Here is a 17,191-nt window from a genome sequence, read left to right on the forward strand (position 1 = left end):
TTATTTTACTGTGTTGGCATAGTTCAGCGTCTATTTGTAGCAGAAACTTTGTGGATTTCATTGGCATTGTTTCGTCATGTTTATTTATTAACCGAAATTACATAATCCTTCTTCAGCGCGCGTTTTATCTAATAACCATTTAATGGGTCCACCGTGACCCAAAGACTTCGATGTCTAATATGTTGTTTCGTGCCCTTATGCTGTTTAATTTACATTAACATTTTGGTTTATGTGGTTGTCAGTGTCAATACAACAAGCTAATGAATATTTGTTAAAACGCGTTTGCTTAATTTCGGCCCCACTGTAGTGTAAACAATCAATAAGGAGCGCTCATTTCTTTCATTAATCATTCATTCGCTCATTCATTCGTCCGTTCGTTCTTTTGCATATTTGGTTCGGATTTACACAACCTGTTTGAGTTATATGGTTCTGAATATCAGTATAACAAACAAATTAATATTTATCGTAATGTTTTTGCTCGACTTCAGTACTACGTATTGAAAAGCAACCGGAAAGGGAATTCTTTCATGTTGACGTCCATTGGATGGTTTGTTTATTTATTAACTAATTTTGCTTTGTTTTGTTTATTTATTAGTGAATACATTTAGTAGTTTTTCATTAAAAAAAAAAACGGTAGGAAATCTTAGGATACACAGTTGGTCAGTTCTAGGAATTTATGGGTTATAGCTCCCACGTTTTGGGTTCTTATTTATGTTTTCGTCAGATTTCTGTTATATTGGAATGCAGTTTTATGACACAGCACACAGAGTCGCTGTTCACCAGCCTACAATGGAGAGAAATAATATGTAAACTGAGGGGAGGTGTTAAACTGGTGTAGAAGGCAACGCCATTCATCCAGTATCTGGTTTCTTTCTTGTACTCGATTGTTTCCGACATTGTCTTTTATCTGGATATTACATTTTGACATATTAGCAGAATCGGACTTTAGCATTTAACCAACTGCACAGATTTTGTTCTAATTTTGGGAAGGAATATGGAATTAATTGGATTTCCTGTCCAGTATTTTTTGTTTGGGGTGGTGCATATTTTCTTCTTGTTTGTGGCGTCAAATGGAGATATTACTTATTCTATTCCGGAGGAGAGAAAGATCGGATCTGTGATTGGGAATCTGGCCAAGGATCTTGGAGTAAATGCAAAATCATTATCAATGCGTAAAGCGCGTTTGGATGTCGAGGATGGCAGCAAACGTTACTGTGACATAGAGATGAACACTGGAGCTCTGATTGTAGCGGAGAGAATAGACAGAGAGCAACTTTGTGAGCTCATGACTGTTTGTACGTTGAAATATGAAGTAATTCTTGAAAATCCTCTAGAGTTACATCGCGTTGTGGTAGAAATCACGGATATTAATGATAACTCACCGATTTTTGCAAACGCTGTGGTTAAATTAGAGATCAGAGAATCAGCTCTGAAAGGGGCTCGCTATGCTGTAAATGAAGCACATGACGCGGACATAGGAGCGCATGCCGTTCAGAGCTACAAATTACAAGATAATCGTTACTTTTCTTTCCTTTTCCACAATAAGCCGGACGAGGAAAAATACGGCGAGTTAGTTTTAGAGAACGAGCTGGACCGTGAACAGGAGCAAGAGCTACGATTATTCCTCACCGCTGTCGATGGAGGTAATCCGCCTAGATCCGCCTCTGTCGTTATACATGTTACTGTACTCGACGCAAACGATAATTCACCCGTCTTTAGCCAGCCGGTCTATAAGGTGAGTCTGCGTGAAGATTCTCCGGTTGGTACGGTAGTTGCTACAGTGAGCGCCACGGATGCTGATGAAGGCGCGAATGGTCAGGTGACTTTCGAATTTGGACACATATCTGGAGACGTGCTTAAGTTGTTTACCCTCGACTCGGTAACAGGTCATTTAATTTTAAATGGCAATTTAGATTACGAAAGACAAACAACGTATGAATTAAGGATTCAAGGTAAAGATGGTGCGGGACTTGTGTCTTTTGCTAAGGTCATTATTGATATTATGGATGTTAATGATAATGCACCAACCATACACATAAAATCCTTGAACAATCCAATACCTGAAAACGCGCCACCTGGTGCTGAAGTAGGAATTATTAATGTTCAAGACAAAGACTCTGAGAAAAATCGACAGATCCGATGCAGCATTCAGGGAAATGTTCCTTTTATATTAAGACCTTCAATCAAAAATTACTTCACAATTGTGAGTTCTGCTCCACTCGACAGAGAACTCATATCGGAATACAACATTACTATTATGGCAGCAGATGAAGGCACTCCACCATTATCTTCCTCTAAGACACTTCATTTGTCCTTGTCAGATGTGAACGACAACCCACCGGTATTTGTTGACCAGTCCTATAGTGCTTATATAATAGAAAACAACAAACCAGGCACCTCTATATGTTCTGTTAGTGCGAGAGATCCAGACTGGAGGCAGAATGGCACAGTACTGTATTCTCTGGTGTCCAGTGAAGTCAACGGTGCTGCAGTGTCCTCATTTATATCCATTAATGCAGACACAGGAGTGATCCATGCTGTGAGGTCATTTGACTATGAGCAGTTCAGAAACTTCAAAGTTCAAGTTGTAGCCAGAGACAATGGCTCTCCTCCACTCAGCAGCAATGTGACTGTGAGTATGTTCATAACAGATGAGAATGACAACTCTCCACAGATATTATACCCTGCACCTGAGGGAAAGTCTTTAATGACTGAGATGGTCCCTAAAGCTTCTCTGTCAGGCTCTCTGGTCTCCAAAGTGATTGCTGTGGACGCTGACTCTGGACAGAATGCTTGGCTGTCATATCAGATTGTGAAGTCTACTGATCCAGGACTTTTCACCATTGGTCTCCATAGTGGAGAGATCAGGGCACTGAGGGACATTACTGAATCTGACAGCATGAAGCAGAACCTCGTTATCTCAGTGAAAGATAATGGACAACCTCCTCTCTCTGCTACCTGTTCTGTGTATTTACTTATTTCGGACAACCTTGCTGAAGTTCCAGAATTTAAAGACATGACTTATGAGGAGAGCAACTCCAAACTAACATCATATTTGATCATTGCACTCGTTTCTGTGTCCACCTTCTTTCTGACTTTCATTATTTTGATCCTGGCTGTGAGGTTTTGTCACAGGAGAAAGCCCAGACTGTTGTTTGATGGAGCAGTCGCCATTCCCAGTGCATATCTCCCTCCCAACTATGCAGAGGTGGAGGGAGTTGGAACTCTCCATAGTTCTTACAATTATGACACATATCTAACAACAGGATCTAACACAAGTGACTTCAAATTCGTCTCATCATATAATGAAAACACACTTCCTGCTGATAGTACTCTAAGGAAAAGCCTAGATGATCTAAACATAATCAATCTCTCTGATGCAGGCGAAATACTGAAGGTAAGATGAGTGATTTATGATCTACATTGCATGGTTCTATTATCGTATTATCTATAAATAACACTTTTTTAGAGCAATTAGCAATTTTTATTATTTTTTAAAATTAATTTTATTTAATATTTATATGGCAATGCCTGGCATTGGAGTCAGTGAACAACCAAACACATTGTGCCAAACAGTGTGATTAAGAGCAAAATCATTCTTCAGCTGAAAATAAATAAGAACTTGTTAAATGAATCGTGATAATACAGTGTAAAACCACGCCTTTTACCAAAACCTAAATATTGTCAGTGTGCAGACTAGTCCGTCCGTTGGTGGCGGTGGTGTCGTTATTGTAGTGTGTGTGTGTGTGTGTGTGTGTGTGTGTGTGTTATATATATATATATATATATATATATATATATTCTGGTGGGTGGACAGAATCGAAAACATTTAGTCCACTGTAAGCTGCATTGTGTGGAGGCATACAGTTTACATTTTGACAATTTAAACGAAAATACTTTCCTTTTTTTTTTTTATAATATGTTAAAATGTCCATATACTTGTCCGCTTGTTTTAAATGTTACACTAAATGTCCTTCCTATGTGTATATGTAAAAGTGGTTTCGTACTGAGTGGAGTGAAGTGAAAATTTTTTCATTGTTATCGAAAGATATTTTGGCATCTCATACTGAAGTTTCTAGAAAATGCACAGAGGGTCGCTATTCGTTTGCGTTCGAGGGAAATATTTTTCTCCACCCACTGCTGGTTAGTCTGGCTGGACAGGGTGGAGGGTGGAATCAGTATAACGACGACACTGGAACGTGTCGCTTGTGGCGTTTGATCTTGTGAGCATATATGTAATTGGATTGTATGTGTAAGCTGTTCATATCTGAAAACACAAGGAAACTGGACGTTCCAAGACATTAAAGGAATAATGGAGTACAAAAGACGATCCGAATCATCAGTGACCCGGTTACTGACGGGCTTGATTGTTCTATTCATACGCGCGAGTGAAGGGGATATAAACTATTCGGTGCCAGAGGAGACAAATGTTGGATATGTCATCGGAAATATTGCTAAGGATCTCGGAATAAACGCAAAAATCCTGTCAACACGCAAAGCGCGATTAGATGTCGATGATGATGGAAAAGTTTACTGTGATGTCAGTTTAAGCTCCGGTGATCTAGTTGTTGCAGAGAGAATAGACAGAGAGCAAATATGTGGACCAAAGACCGTTTGTCCTCTGAAATATGAAATGATTCTTGAAAATCCCCTAGAACTGCATGTTATTGTAGTGCACATTCAGGATATAAATGATAATTCTCCGACATTTGCTAGCGATGTTATAAAATTTGAAATTCGAGAGTCAGCAAACAAAGGCGCTCGTTTTACAATCAGTGGTGCCCATGATGAAGACGTCGGTTTAAACGGGGTCCAAAGCTATTCGTTGCAAAATAATGAACACTTTACTTTTGATGTCCACGCCAGACCGGGTGGAGGGAAGTATGGTGAATTGGTTTTAAGCAAGGAGCTAGATCGTGAACAGCAGCAGAAAATGTCATTGATACTCACCGCCACCGATGGCGGAAGGCCACAGAGATCAGGGACTACAGTCATTGAAGTTACAATACTGGATGCGAACGACAACGCACCAGTATTTACTCAGCAAATATATAAAGTAAATGTACCTGAAAATGCTGATTTAGGAACTGTTCTAGCTACTGTGACAGCCACAGACGCTGATGAAGGGGCAAACGGTCAGTTAACCTATGAATTCGGGCACACATCTGAAGAGCTAAACAAATTATTCAAACTAAATAAGAACAGCGGGGATATTATTTTGGTTGGTCAGATGGACTTCGAGAAGGAATCGCTCTATGAACTCAGCATACAGGCTAAAGATGGATCCGGTCTAGCTTCATTCGCTAGCGTTATCGTCAAAGTGAATGACGTGAATGACAACGCGCCAGTTATATTTCTCAAATCTTTACAGAATCCAGTTCCTGAAAATTCAAGGCCAGGTACGGAGGTTGGCGTAATTAATATTCAGGATAAAGATACAGGACTAAATAAACAAATTAGGTGTTCTATTCAGCAAAATACCCCATTTCAATTAATTCCATCAATTAAAAATTACTATTCTATTGTTACTAATGGAGAACTTGACCGGGAACTAGTGGCACAATACAACATAACAGTAACAGCCACTGATGAAGGTATGCCTCCATTGTCTTCTTCCAAGGTCATTCATTTATTTGTTTCAGATATCAACGACAACCCGCCTGTATTTGAAGATACATTATACAGAGCATATGTGACAGAGAATACCAAATCAGGTACCTCTATCTGTTCTGTTAGTGCGAGAGATCCAGACTGGAGGCAGAATGGTACAGTACTGTATTCTCTGGTGTCCAGTGAAGTCAACGGTGCTGCAGTGTCCTCATTTATATCCATTAATGCAGACACAGGAGTGATCCATGCTGTGAGGTCATTTGACTATGAGCAGTTCAGAAACTTCAAAGTTCAGGTTGTAGCCAGAGACAATGGCTCTCCTCCACTCAGCAGCAATGTGACTGTGAGTGTGTTCATAACAGATGAGAATGATAACTCTCCACAGATATTATACCCTGCTCCAGAGGGAAAGTCTTTAATGACTGAGATGGTACCTAAAGCTGCTCTGTCAGGCTCTCTGGTCTCCAAGGTGATTGCTGTAGATGCTGACTCTGGACAGAATGCATGGTTGTCATATCAGATTTTGAAATCTACTGATCCGAGACTTTTCACCATTGGTCTCCATAGTGGAGAGATCAGGGCACTGAGGGACATTACTGAATCTGACAGCATGAAGCAGAACCTCGTTATCTCAGTGAAAGATAATGGACAACCTCCTCTCTCTGCTACTTGTTCTATGTATTTACTTATTTCGGATAACCTTGCTGAAGTTCCAGAACTTAAAGACATGACTTATGAGGAGAGCAACTCCAAACTAACATCATATTTGATCATCGCACTCGTTTCTGTGTCCACCTTCTTTCTGACTTTCATTATTCTGATCCTGGCTGTGAGGTTTTGTCACAGGAGAAAGCCCAGACTGTTGTTTGATGGAGCAGTCGCCATTCCCAGCGCGTATCTCCCTCCCAACTATGCAGAGGTGGAGGGAGCTGGAACTCTCCGCAGTTCTTACAATTATGACACGTATCTAACAACAGGCTCACGCACCAGTGACTTCAAATTTGTTGGGTCTCATAATGAAAATACACTGTCTTATAGTCAGACGCTGAAGAAAATTCCAAATGATTATCTTGAAGAAAACGTCATTACATTAAATAGAACATCAGAAACAGATGAGGTAAGCCTGCCTTTTCCCTTGACTAAAATTGTTATGTTATTTCCAATGTAGGATATTTTAATGTTAATTAGATGCATTCGATTATTATGAAGAATGATTAGTATGCTGTCTGGACTGTAAGTAAATTTACAAGTTAAAGTTTGTGAATACATTTTGTTATATAGAAGACAAAACTTTTTTTTTTTTAGTTTGTCTATAAATGAATAAATGATAACCTTATGTGGGCAAGTATGGTTAAACCTAGCAAGTTTTTCAGTTGTGAAAGGAAATGTTGTATGGTATTTTATTTATTCTTATTTTTAATTTTATTTTTTTATGGAAGGAGGACTGGTACCTTATATATTGGAGAAACCAGTTAAGTGTTTAGGTAGATGGTATAGAGCAGCATTAAGGAATATGAGGTTGCGATCACTGAAGTAGAGAGGCTGGAGAGGTGTATGAACTGGGTTGTAAGGAAGTGGCTAGGAGTGTCGTGTTGTTTAAGTAGCATGGCACGGTATGGGAGACGGTTGCTGGAGCTACCAGTGACAAATTTAGTTGAGTAGTGTACATGTGTTAAAGCAAAGTCGCAAGATGATTTTTGTAAAGGTCTAAGGACGCAGTGATAAAAACGGCCACATCAGTCACAAAAGCAGGGATCAAGTGAATCTATGAGCGGCGGTGGGGTTGGCTAAGAATGGCTTGACGCATAGGGAAGATCGGGGCTTGGGTGAGGTGATTTGTGTAAAGCATTTTATAAGGCCACATCGCCAGAGAGCAGACAAAAATTTAGTCTTGAACAGGAAGAGGAAAAACAGCGCACAGCAGAAGTGTCGCAGGGAAAACGGGGCCAACGGCTTCACTGCGAAAGTTTAGAGACGTGACGAATGACCTGGCGAGAGTTGTTGGCAATGTTGCATTAAATTGTTGAGGGACCTACGACCCCCTTACAACTCCACAAAACCTTGAAAATTGAATAGTAGAAGATCTAGTTGTAAATAATGAACGGGGTCGGAATGCGGCAGGGTATTTTATCCGCATGTAAGGTTTGTCGCGGTGATGATAATACGTGGAGACAATAAAGTGCTTAGTTTATTAGCATATTTATTCAATAATAAGTGCATAGTTAATTATTTGTATAGTACTGATACGAATAGAGTGATTAGGTTTGTGCCCAAGGGACACTGTATTGGAGACAGAGCGCAGGCTATAAATATCGGTAGGGTTGGTTAATGGGCAAGATAGGAAATTGGTAACAGATGTAAGTTAAAAACAAAAATATATTACAAGTCCTACAATGTATTGGCTTTAACTATATGGTTTCGTACTCTAAAATTAAACGGATAGTTTATTTTATAGAGTTAATGATTCTATTTGAGGATGCAGCTGATAAAGTTTTTTTAAAGGGCAAACCTGAAATATGCAGGCTTGGTGGCTGAGGTGAGAGATCGTGGGCCTATAGGCCTATATATGCTATGGGACTTCAAGCTATGTCTGCCACATCATTGCTTGTGGAATTTGGTTTTAGAGGTTGTAAACTAAGGGTACTTGTGAAGGAATTATCTGAAATAACTAAAAAAGGTTTAGTCAGTGGTTGAGGATGAAGAGAGCATAGACTAGTTGAGATGAGTTGCATTATACATATGAATGGCTGAGGTGTCTGATGTATCAGACATGTGGGGGACTGGGCAGGTGAGTGGATTGTTTTGTCATGTCTACAATGGGAGTCCAGGTGGAAACGGTGGCACTGGGTATGCTGATGGGGCTGGCTATCATCTTAGTCACCAGGGAGGCCGATATGCATCCACTGTGTTGCGAAATGCTTGCTGGTGTAGTAGGTAAAGTCCATATGGAACGGGTGGCACTGAGCATACATTAGCGGTGTTAGTGGGGCCGGATACGGCCTTAGTCGCCACACAGGCCAATGTTTGCTTACATTGAAAGAGGTTTTGCATGGGGTTGATTTAAAAGTGAGCTTGGAAGGGCTGGGTCTGGAACCAGACCTCATTACTGAGCTTTCTGGAGATGTTGTGGGCATAATTCAGTGAAACACAGATGAAAGGAAGTGCCAACTTGATGACCCCTGTGACGAGTTTACGATGTTGTGGTTTCTAGTATGAAGTGAGTGGGCTGGGCCGTAAGTGAAACTGGTTTGGCCCAGGATAACTGACATCTTCTGTATAAATACAATTGTCCGGAAAAAGTTCAAAAATGATTTCCGTCATGCTAATTATTGTTCTTACGATGGTAGATCTTATGAGGATTTTTTTTTTTTTTTGTACGACAGTGGCAGTTTCCTCTAAATACTCATGGGGTTGCTATTTACCAGCTGTACACGCAGCGCTGAAAAATCCACCCGTCCATTACCGTGACGAAGCGACATGCAAATTCGGCAGCATTTACACGGACATGTGTATGCAGAGCAAACGTGCGAAATCTCGCTTAACTTGAACAAAACTGACGGATTTTATATAACTGCGTGGAGAAAAGCTCTCGCAAAGAACTAAAGATGAGAGGATTGTCGAAGTCGCCTATTTGCTTTATTCTCATTCTCGCGCTCCATCTCAGTAATGGCGATCTAAGATATTCAGTTCCAGAGGAGATGAAACGAGGATATGTTGTGGGAAACCCAGCTAAGGATCTCCGACTGGACGCTAAAACACTTGTGTCCAGGAATGCACGTTTGGATGCAGACGGCGTCAGTAAACGTTTTAGTGAGCTAGATACACGGACTGGAGCCCTTATTGTTTCGGAGCCCGGAGACAGAGAGGAGCTCTGCGGCTCGCGTCAGATGTGTCTTCTTAAATACGAATTGGTCCTAGAGAAACCGTTAGAGCTTCATAGCGTTGTTGTGCAAATTCAGGATATAAATGATAATGCACCACAATTTTCCTCCGATAAAATTAAACTCGAAATTAGCGAGTCCGCAGTTAAGGGGACTACTTTTTTCTTGGGAGAAGCCCACGATGCAGATTTAGGACAAAACGCAGTTCAGGGATATTCTCTTGGAAGAAACGGTCATTTCTCTTTACATGTCGGTACAAATTCAGACGGAGGAAACTACGCAGAGTTAGTACTTGATAAAGAACTCGATCGCGAGAAAGAGCAGGAGGTTACATTGTTTCTAACAGCCACAGATGGTGGGGATCCGGAAAGGTCAGGCACCGCCGTTATACATGTTACTGTGCTGGATGCTAACGATAATTCTCCCGTGTTTACTCAACCTGTGTATAAAGTAAATCTACCAGAAAATGCCCCTATGGGCACGGTCGTAGTAAGCGTGAACGCGACAGATGCAGACGCGGGTGTAAATGGAGAAGTAATGTACGAGTTTAGTCGAATGTCTGATAAAGCTGCTAGGATATTTTCACTGGACAAGCTTAATGGTGAAATTAAGGTGACCGGTCCTGTAGATTTCGAGGAAGAGTCTTACTATGAAATGCGTGTACAGGCAAAAGATGGGCTGGGATCGGCCTCTGACGCAAAAGTGGTTGTCGAAGTCACTGACGTGAACGATAACAGTCCGAAGATTGTCATTAAGTCCCTCATCAACCCGTTCCCTGAAAACGTCATTCCTGGGACAGAGGTGGGCATCGTCAACGTTCAGGACGAAGACTCCGGGCAAAATCGTCAGGTCCGTTGTTTCATTCAAGAAAATGTTCCTTTTAAATTAAATCCGTCGATAAAGAATTATTATTCCATAATCATAACAACTGGGGTGGATCGTGAAATAGTTTCATATTTTAATATAACTATTATTGCTGTAGATGAGGGAACACCAGCATTGTCTTCATCTAAATCTATTCATTTATCAGTTTCTGATGTCAATGACAACCCACCTGTATTTGAAAAGATAGATTATGGTGCTTATATGACTGAGAACAACAAACCAGGCACCTCTATCTGTTCTGTTAGTGCGAGAGACCCAGACTGGAGGCAGAATGGTACAGTACTGTATTCTCTGGTGTCCAGTGAGGTCAATGGTGTTCCAGTGTCCTCATTTATATCCATTAATGCAGACACAGGGGTGATCCATGCTGTGAGGTCATTTGACTATGAGCAGTTCAGAAACTTCAAAGTCCAGGTTGTAGCCAGAGACAATGGCTCTCCTCCACTCAGCAGTAATGTGACTGTGAGTGTGTTCATAACAGATGAGAATGATAACTCTCCACAGATATTATACCCTGCACCTGAGGGAAAGTCTTTAATGACTGAGATGGTCCCTAAAGCTTCTCTGTCAGGCTCTCTGGTCTCCAAGGTGATTGCTGTGGATGCTGACTCAGGACAGAATGCATGGCTGTCATATCAGATTGTGAAGTCTACTGATCCAGGACTTTTCACCATTGGTCTCCATAGTGGAGAGATCAGGGCACTGAGGGACATTACTGAATCTGACAGCATGAAGCAAAACCTTGTTATCTCAGTGAAAGATAATGGACAACCTCCTCTCTCTGCTACCTGTTCTGTTTATTTACTTATTTCTGACAACCTTGCTGAAGTTCCAGAACTTAAAGACATGACTTATGAGGAGAGCAACTCCAAACTAACATCTTATTTGATCATCGCACTCGTTTCTGTGTCCACCTTCTTTCTGACTTTCATTATTCTGATCCTGGCTGTGAGGTTTTGTCACAAGAGAAAGCCCAGACTGTTGTTTGATGGAGCAGTCGCCATTCCCAGTGCGTATCTCCCTCCCAACTATGCAGAGGTGGAGGGAGCTGGAACTCTCCGCAGTTCTTACAATTATGACACGTATCTAACAACAGGCTCACGCACCAGTGACTTCAAATTTGTCGCATCATATAATGAGAACACACTGCCTTCAACTCATACCCTCAACAGGATTCAAAATCAATTTGATCCATTTGAAGAGAACTTATTCACTGTTGCTTCATCCGATTCTAAGGTAAGCATTTCCGGAAGTATTGAACTTTTCTGTTTGTTTGTGAAAGATATGCACCATTTTTGATTAAATATATATGGAAACAACCATTTTCTACTTTATCTCTTTAATATAAATGGCTTTAGTGATCCTCAAATATTGCCTGCTTTAAATATAGATTTCACAGAATTTTCTAGCATTTAATAGTATCGACTGCATATGGCTCTTTTATTTTGTGATACCTCTTCAAAATTATCTGGCACCTATTGTTGTGTTTATGCTTTGCTTCTGTGGCTGGGTCATTGTTAAGTCCCGATTTAAGCGCTAATTCTTTGGCACAAAGATTATTTTTGATGTTTTACTTTTTAGTTTTTATACTGAAATCCATTCTTTTTAATTCCAGTTTACATGCAATTTTCTAACATACATAGTTAGATTTCAGCATGATTCAGTAAAGACTTGTTTTTCTAATTTTGATTGATGTTTATAGAATGAGCATACATTTATTATTATTATTATTATTATTATTATTATTATTATTATTATTATTATTATTTATTTATTTATTTTTAATTTTTTTATATAAAATAATTATATTTTATTTACATTTACATTTATGGCATTTAGCTGATGCTTTTATCCAAAGCGACTTACAATTATGACTGAATACAACTTGAGCAACTGCGGGTTAAGGGCCTTGCTCAGGGGCCCAACAGTAGCAACTTGGTGGGGGGGCTTTAACCAGCAACCTTCCGATTACAAGTCAGGTACCCCTGAGCTACCACTGCCTACATTTTTTTTTTTTTAAAGATTTATAAAATTTAAATATTTATAGAAACATAATTTTTGATGGATGTTTATTCACATTTTAGCTTTTAGCCTAAATATTTTGGTAAATCCCTTTCATTATGCAGTGCTCTGAACAGCAGACCTTCAGTTGATATTATCAGGGATGTGAAATGTGTGGTTGGGCTATTTGGGCTGTGTCAGTTTAAACATTGATCACACAATTTGAGGGAGATAGAACAGCAGAAATAATAGTTGTTCATTGTGCTGCTGCTGATGCCTACTTTAAATCATAGTTACACATAATGTCTCCCAGTGTTTCTAGGTATATAACTTCAGTTTTATCTTATTATACAGTAAATGTAGATTTTTTTTCCCCTGTCTTTATCTCTTACTAATATTAGTGGTAACCAAGTAGTCATTTCTATATTTGAAGGTCATGTGTTTGATGCCTTGTCATGGCTGTGGGAATTTCAGCACATTTTTACTTAAACTGAAGCTTTTGTCAAGTGTTTTGCATCTTGTTGGCTCATAATTGCTGATTTGGTACTTTATATCACAAGTCCCATAACAAAGTGTCTATGGCAACATGATGAGCCTTATTAAGTACTTTGGTTTGATACTGTGTGAATAGACTGGGATGTGCCGTTGCAATGTTAATTTTTAATGGAAAGTAATTGAAAGTCCTGACAGAAATGTTTCACAGGTTACCATGTTTTACAAAACAGCTTAATGCCTACTTGTGCAAAGCTGTAGAGTATGTGAATGGTATTCTTTTAACTTTTGAAGTCTAAGTAAATTAATTCCACATATAATGAATAGTTGTGACTTTAAAATTATAATTTAAACATTTAGTGTCACCACCAGTCATTTCATAATGTGAAGAGGGTATATATTTTGCATTGCAACTTGTATACATTAAATATGTTGGTATGAATCTTTGAATCCAAAGAGTTTTTAACAAGCATATTGTTTTTTTTTCCATCAGTAAATTGGAAACTCCCGTAGAATTAGCATTGGTTCTGCTGATTTTTTAAACAACTTTAGCTGGTGCTTGTTCTTTCTATTACTAATTAGCTAATGCACGTTACCTTTTGTTAGGACGCAGTTCATAATATGTTAAGTCGAAAAACAGAAAAGTAGAGATTTTTAATGTCAGAGTTGTCATGTTCTAAAACTGTGAAACCCGACGCAATCTATAGGGCAAAAGCCGCAGTGGGTGCTATCCTTGGTTCTGAAATAATACGTTACGAGCCATCTATTCTATTGTGGGCGTACGGTACTGTAATGCCACTAAACACGAATCCTATCAGTATGAAACGTTATATTTTTCAAAAATATTAAGCAATAAACGTAACTTGGTTGCCTGCGATTCTTACTTTCATCTTCCATTCTACACGTAGAATCAAATATTTTCACTGTGCTTTAAAACTGCATCTTCATTTGAGAGCTTTGCAGTTGTTCTTTGTTCATCGGTTATAATTTTTGTTCCTTGATTTCTGAAGTTATATATCCACAAAGAATATAGTAAATGAATCACTTTATTGATATAAGTTGAACAACGATCTTCCTATTGCGTCTAATTCGCTATTGCCCCGGCGGTTTTCAGCACAGTAAGCCTTCACAACGCTCAGTGTGTAAGGGCAGATAGACATATACCAATTGCGAAGATCTGTTATTCATTCTAATACTTCTGAACTGTATCATGAATACCGTTTGTTGCTTTTATTCCCGTTAACTTCACAATCCAGTAAACACTATTTTAACAGTGTAAAGTACATGCTTGTCTTACTGACGTCTTTTGTAGGACTAGTCATGCGGTACATGTAGTAAATCCAAATTACTCAGAGCGTCGCTGTTCACCATCACTTCGGTGCATCTCCTTTCCGCCCATCTCTTAAATATTCAGCTGCACGATTCTATGAGAGCAAGCGCAGTCGCCAGGAAAAATGGAGTAGTCTGGTCTTTTTAAAATCGAATACGATTTAGTTGAAAATATTGAGATATTACGTTAACAACGTTAAGTGGAATTGAAAGAGAGAGAAGCATTTCATCTCAGCCAACATGGGATGGAGGAAGCTTACACTTACGTTATCTTCTCTGCTCATAGCTTTATTTATCTGTCATTTGCGTGCCGCCCGAGGAGATCTGAGCTATACAGTCCCTGAGGAAACCAGACGCCAGTATGTGATTGGAAATATTGCTAAAGATCTCGGACTCGATACTCAGCTACTGTCAGCACGTAAAGCCGGAATAAACACGGAGGACAGCAGCAAACGGTATACTGATATTAACCTGAGTACAGGAGATTTGATCGTGGCAGAGACAATCGACAGAGAAATTCTTTGTGATTCAAGAATTAACTGCATGTTGAATTATGAGCTTGTGTTGGCAAATCCCCTAGAGGTTCACCACATTTCACTGAATATTGAGGATGTTAATGATAATGCGCCAAAATTTCTTAACGAGCGCATTACATTTGAAATTCGCGAGTCCGCTTTGAAAGGGCAGAGTTTCCGTTTGGATGAAGCGCATGACTCTGATATCGGACTGAACGGAATTAAGGACTATTTGCTCCAGAAGAATAATCATTTTGTTTTGTCTGTACACGATAACGCGAACGGAAGGAAATTTGCTGAACTTGTATTGAAGAAAGAGTTGGATCGTGAACAACAGAAGGAAATTAATTTGATTCTTACCGCAGTTGATGGCGGGAGTCCTCAGAGATCGGGATCTGCTATTATACACATCACTGTGCTGGATGCTAACGATAATGTTCCAGTGTTTACTCAGGAGGTATATAAAGTTGTTCTAGCGGAAAACGCGCCGTTGGGCACAGAAGTAGTTACCGTGAGTGCAGTAGACGCTGATGAAGGAGCAAATGGGGCAGTCTCTTATGAATTCAGTCGCATTGCTGATAATGCAGCACAGCTATTCATGATTGATAAACGTACTGGACAAATCAAGGTAATCGGAGACATTGATTATGAAAAGGGAACGTACTATGAAATTGGAATGCAGGCCAAAGACGGATCTGGTTTAGCATCCACTGCAAATGTCATTATAGATATCACTGATGTAAATGATAATGCTCCAAAAATGATCATCACATCTCTGAACAATCATATCCCTGAGAATGCCATTGTGGGCACTGAGGCGGCCATTATAAATGTACAGGATAAAGATTCAGGAGATAATCGACAGATCAGTTGCTCCATTCAGCAAAATGTTCCTTTCAAAATAAATCCATCCATTAAGAACTATTTCTCCCTGGCAACAACAAACCCACTGGATCGAGAGACAGAAGCCTATTACAATATAACTATTACTGCTACTGATGGAGGTTCCCCTCCATTATCCTCCTCCAAGACTATTCATTTAATGGTATCAGATGTCAATGATAATCCACCTGTATTTGGAGAGCAATCCTACAATGCCTATGTCATGGAAAACAACAAACCAGGCACCTCTATCTGTTCTGTTAGTGCGAGAGATCCAGACTGGAGGCAGAATGGCACAGTACTGTATTCTCTGGTGTCCAGTGAGGTCAATGGTGTTCCAGTGTCCTCATTTATATCCATTAATGCAGACACAGGGGTAATCCATGCTGTGAGGTCATTTGACTATGAGCAGTTCAGAAAGTTCAAAGTTCAGGTTGTAGCCAGAGACAATGGCTCTCCTCCACTCAGCAGCAATGTGACCATGAGTGTGTTCATAACAGATGAGAATGATAACTCTCCACAAATATTATACCCTGCTCCAGAGGGTAGGTCTTTAATGACTGAGATGGTCCCTAAAGCTGCTCTCTCAGGCTCTCTGATCTCCAAGGTGATTGCTGTGGATGCTGACTCAGGACAGAATGCATGGCTGTCGTATCAGATTGTGAAGTCTACTGATCTGGGACTTTTCACCATTGGTCTCCACAATGGAGAGATCAGGGCAGTGAGGGACATTACTGCATCTGACAGCATGAAGCAGAACCTCGTTATCTCAGTGAAAGATAATGGACAACCTCCTCTCTCTTCTACCTGTTCTGTGTATTTACTTATTTCTGACAACCTTGCTGAAGTTCCAGAACTTAAAGACATGACTTATGAGGAGAGCAACTCCAAACTAACATCTTATTTGATCATCGCACTCGTTTCTGTGTCCACCTTCTTTCTGACTTTCATTATTCTGATCCTGGCTGTGAGGTTTTGTCACAGGAGAAAGCCCAGACTGTTGTTTGATGGAGCAGTCGCCATTCCCAGTGCGTATCTCCCTCCCAACTATGCAGAGGTGGAGGGAGCTGGAACTCTCTGCAGTTCTTACAATTATGACACATATCTAACAACAGGCTCACGCAGCAGTGACTTCAAATTTGTCACGTCTTATAATGAGAACACACTGCCTTCAACTCATACCCTCAACAGAATTCAAAATCAGATTGATCCATTTGAAGAGAATTCCTTCACTGTTGCTTCATCAGATTCTGAGGTAAGCATTTCCAGATGTATTGAAATTTTATGCCTGTTTGTGAAATATAAACACAATTTTAGATTAAATATATATGGAATCAGCCCTTTCAAACTTTATCTCTTTATATAAATGGCTTTAGTGCTTCTCAAATATTGCCTGCTTTAAATATAGATTTCACAGAATTTTCTAGCATTTAATAGTATTGACCGCATATGGCTCTTTCATTTTGTGATATCGCTCTAAAATTCTATGGAACCTATTGTTGTGTTTATGCTTTGCTTCTGTGTCTGGGACATTGTTCAGTGCTAATTTTAATTAGTGCTAATTCTTTGGCAGAAAAATTATTTTTGATGTTTTAC

General features: G+C 39.7%; 2 protein-coding genes and 1 pseudogene across 3 annotated transcripts in view; all 3 read left to right on the top strand.

Moving 5' to 3' along the window:
- Positions 1-17,191, top strand: part of LOC113588740 (protocadherin gamma-C5-like) — a 206,808-nt gene that overhangs the window by 2,625 nt on the left and 186,992 nt on the right. The gene's annotated exons all lie outside the window — the stretch shown is intronic.
- LOC118242840 (protocadherin beta-15-like) lies at positions 4,238-7,181 on the top strand. The gene has a single exon (XM_035535738.2). The coding sequence runs from the start codon at positions 4,313-4,315 to the stop codon at positions 6,776-6,778; it is 2,466 nt and encodes an 821-aa protein (XP_035391631.1). The 5' UTR covers positions 4,238-4,312; the 3' UTR covers positions 6,779-7,181.
- Positions 9,216-11,916, top strand: LOC118242838 (protocadherin gamma-A11 pseudogene; annotated as a pseudogene).

This window comes from Electrophorus electricus, chromosome 19 (assembly GCF_041902795.1).
Source record: "Electrophorus electricus isolate QZ-2024a chromosome 19, ASM4190279v1, whole genome shotgun sequence".
Taxonomy (NCBI): Eukaryota; Metazoa; Chordata; class Actinopteri; order Gymnotiformes; family Gymnotidae; genus Electrophorus; species Electrophorus electricus.

Coding starts and splice junctions, on each gene's coding strand:
- LOC118242840 (XM_035535738.2), top strand. CDS start 4,313: ATGGAGTACAAAAGACGATCCGAATCATCAGTGACCCGGTTACTGACG.